Below are 1396 nucleotides of genomic sequence, written 5' to 3'. Positions count from 1 at the left end.
GACATAATAAGATGTATTCTTCTTCTGCTACCTTTCATTTTATTTTGATTTGTATATTTTTTGGTTTTGGTTTATTTTTATTATTGTATATAGTATTTTGCAATGAAATTAATAAATTTTTGAATTGAGTTAAAGAGGTGAGGCTTTCTTCTTGGTTTAAATAGTTTCTTCCTGTCTTTTCTCACTCGCCTCATGTCTTTCCTTTTCCTCAGGGCTGGACTCCAGACAGCAGTGTCCTGACTCCATGGTGCTCCTTCCCTACAGCCACCTGAACGACTCGTACAGCCTGTACCCTCACGCTCCACGGAACATGGGTGGGCACTGCGTTAAAGAGGGTGGGAACACTTTCTGCCCTGTGTTTAATCCAGTCTGCCTCTCCTCAGACGAGCTGTGTGCCAGCATCCTGCGCTCCCACAGAGAGACCAGCCAGATCCGACTGGAGGAGCTGCAGGCGCTCAGGTGGAAACTGTTCAGCAGAGAGGAGGTCCAAGCCTACCAAAGCAAAGTAATCGGATTGCTCCTTGTGTTTTTTTTCTTTTGTTGTTTTTAATTCACAGGTTTCCTCCTGTCTGAATCAAACAGTGTAAAAACACCTCATTTAACAGGACTTGAGGTTACTTTAGTCTGATGAATCAAACAGAGAACTGAGAGGACTTCTTTCATCATTTCCTCCTCCTCCTCCTCCTCCTCCTCCTCACACTTTGATCTCTAATGGTTTTTTCAACACAGACAGAATGAAGTTATAAAATATAGACTTAATCTGTAGGTTGATCAAAAAGGACAGTGGGGATTAGATTGTGTGGGATTACTGACATTTTCACACTCATTTTACACTCTGAATGTCTGCTGAGACAGGAAACAGATACTGTAGGTGCATCTTGTTTTATGTGATGTGTGTTGTCAGACGGTGGATGAGATGTGGCAGCACTGCAGCACTGTATCATTGTTTTTAGTTTTATGTGATGTGTGTTGTTGTCAGACGGTGGATGAGATGTGGCAGCACTGCAGCACTGTATCATTGTTTTTAGTTTTATGTGATGTGTGTTGTTGTCAGACGGTGGATGAGATGTGGCAGCACTGCAGCACTGTATCATTGTTTTTAGTTTTATGTGATGTGTGTTGTTGTCAGACGGTGGATGAGATGTGGCAGCACTGCGCCGTCAGACTCACTGATGCGGTGCAGTTTGTGGTGGAGTTCGCCAAACACATCCCAGGTTTCCGTGTGCTCAGCCAGAACGACCAGATCGCCCTCCTGAAGACCGGTGAGCCTTCCTTCACGCTCAGAACTCACTTTAACTGGACAAGCATTTTATACAACACGTGTGTCAAACTCAAGGCCCGCGGGCCAGATGTGGTACACAGGTGACTCACTTCTGGCCCACTAGGTGGTGTACCC

General features: G+C 44.7%; 1 protein-coding gene across 2 annotated transcripts in view; it reads left to right on the top strand.

The window, feature by feature from the left end:
* rorc (RAR-related orphan receptor C) overlaps positions 1-1396 on the top strand; it is a gene marked incomplete in the record, with an annotated part of 47820 nt that overhangs the window by 36819 nt on the left and 9605 nt on the right. The window contains 3 exon segments of one of the 2 annotated variants that reach the window (XM_014029529.1): positions 213-314; positions 384-505; positions 1130-1262. In XM_014029529.1, coding sequence (XP_013884983.1) covers positions 213-314; positions 384-505; positions 1130-1262 — 357 coding nt within the window. 2 annotated transcript variants of the gene reach the window in all.

Source organism: Austrofundulus limnaeus, unplaced genomic scaffold (genome assembly GCF_001266775.1).
Source record: "Austrofundulus limnaeus strain Quisiro unplaced genomic scaffold, Austrofundulus_limnaeus-1.0 Scaffold918, whole genome shotgun sequence".
Lineage (NCBI taxonomy): Eukaryota > Metazoa > Chordata > Actinopteri > Cyprinodontiformes > Rivulidae > Austrofundulus > Austrofundulus limnaeus.
The sequence above is the reverse complement of the archived record's forward strand: the minus strand, read 5'-3'. Positions and strand labels throughout refer to the sequence as shown.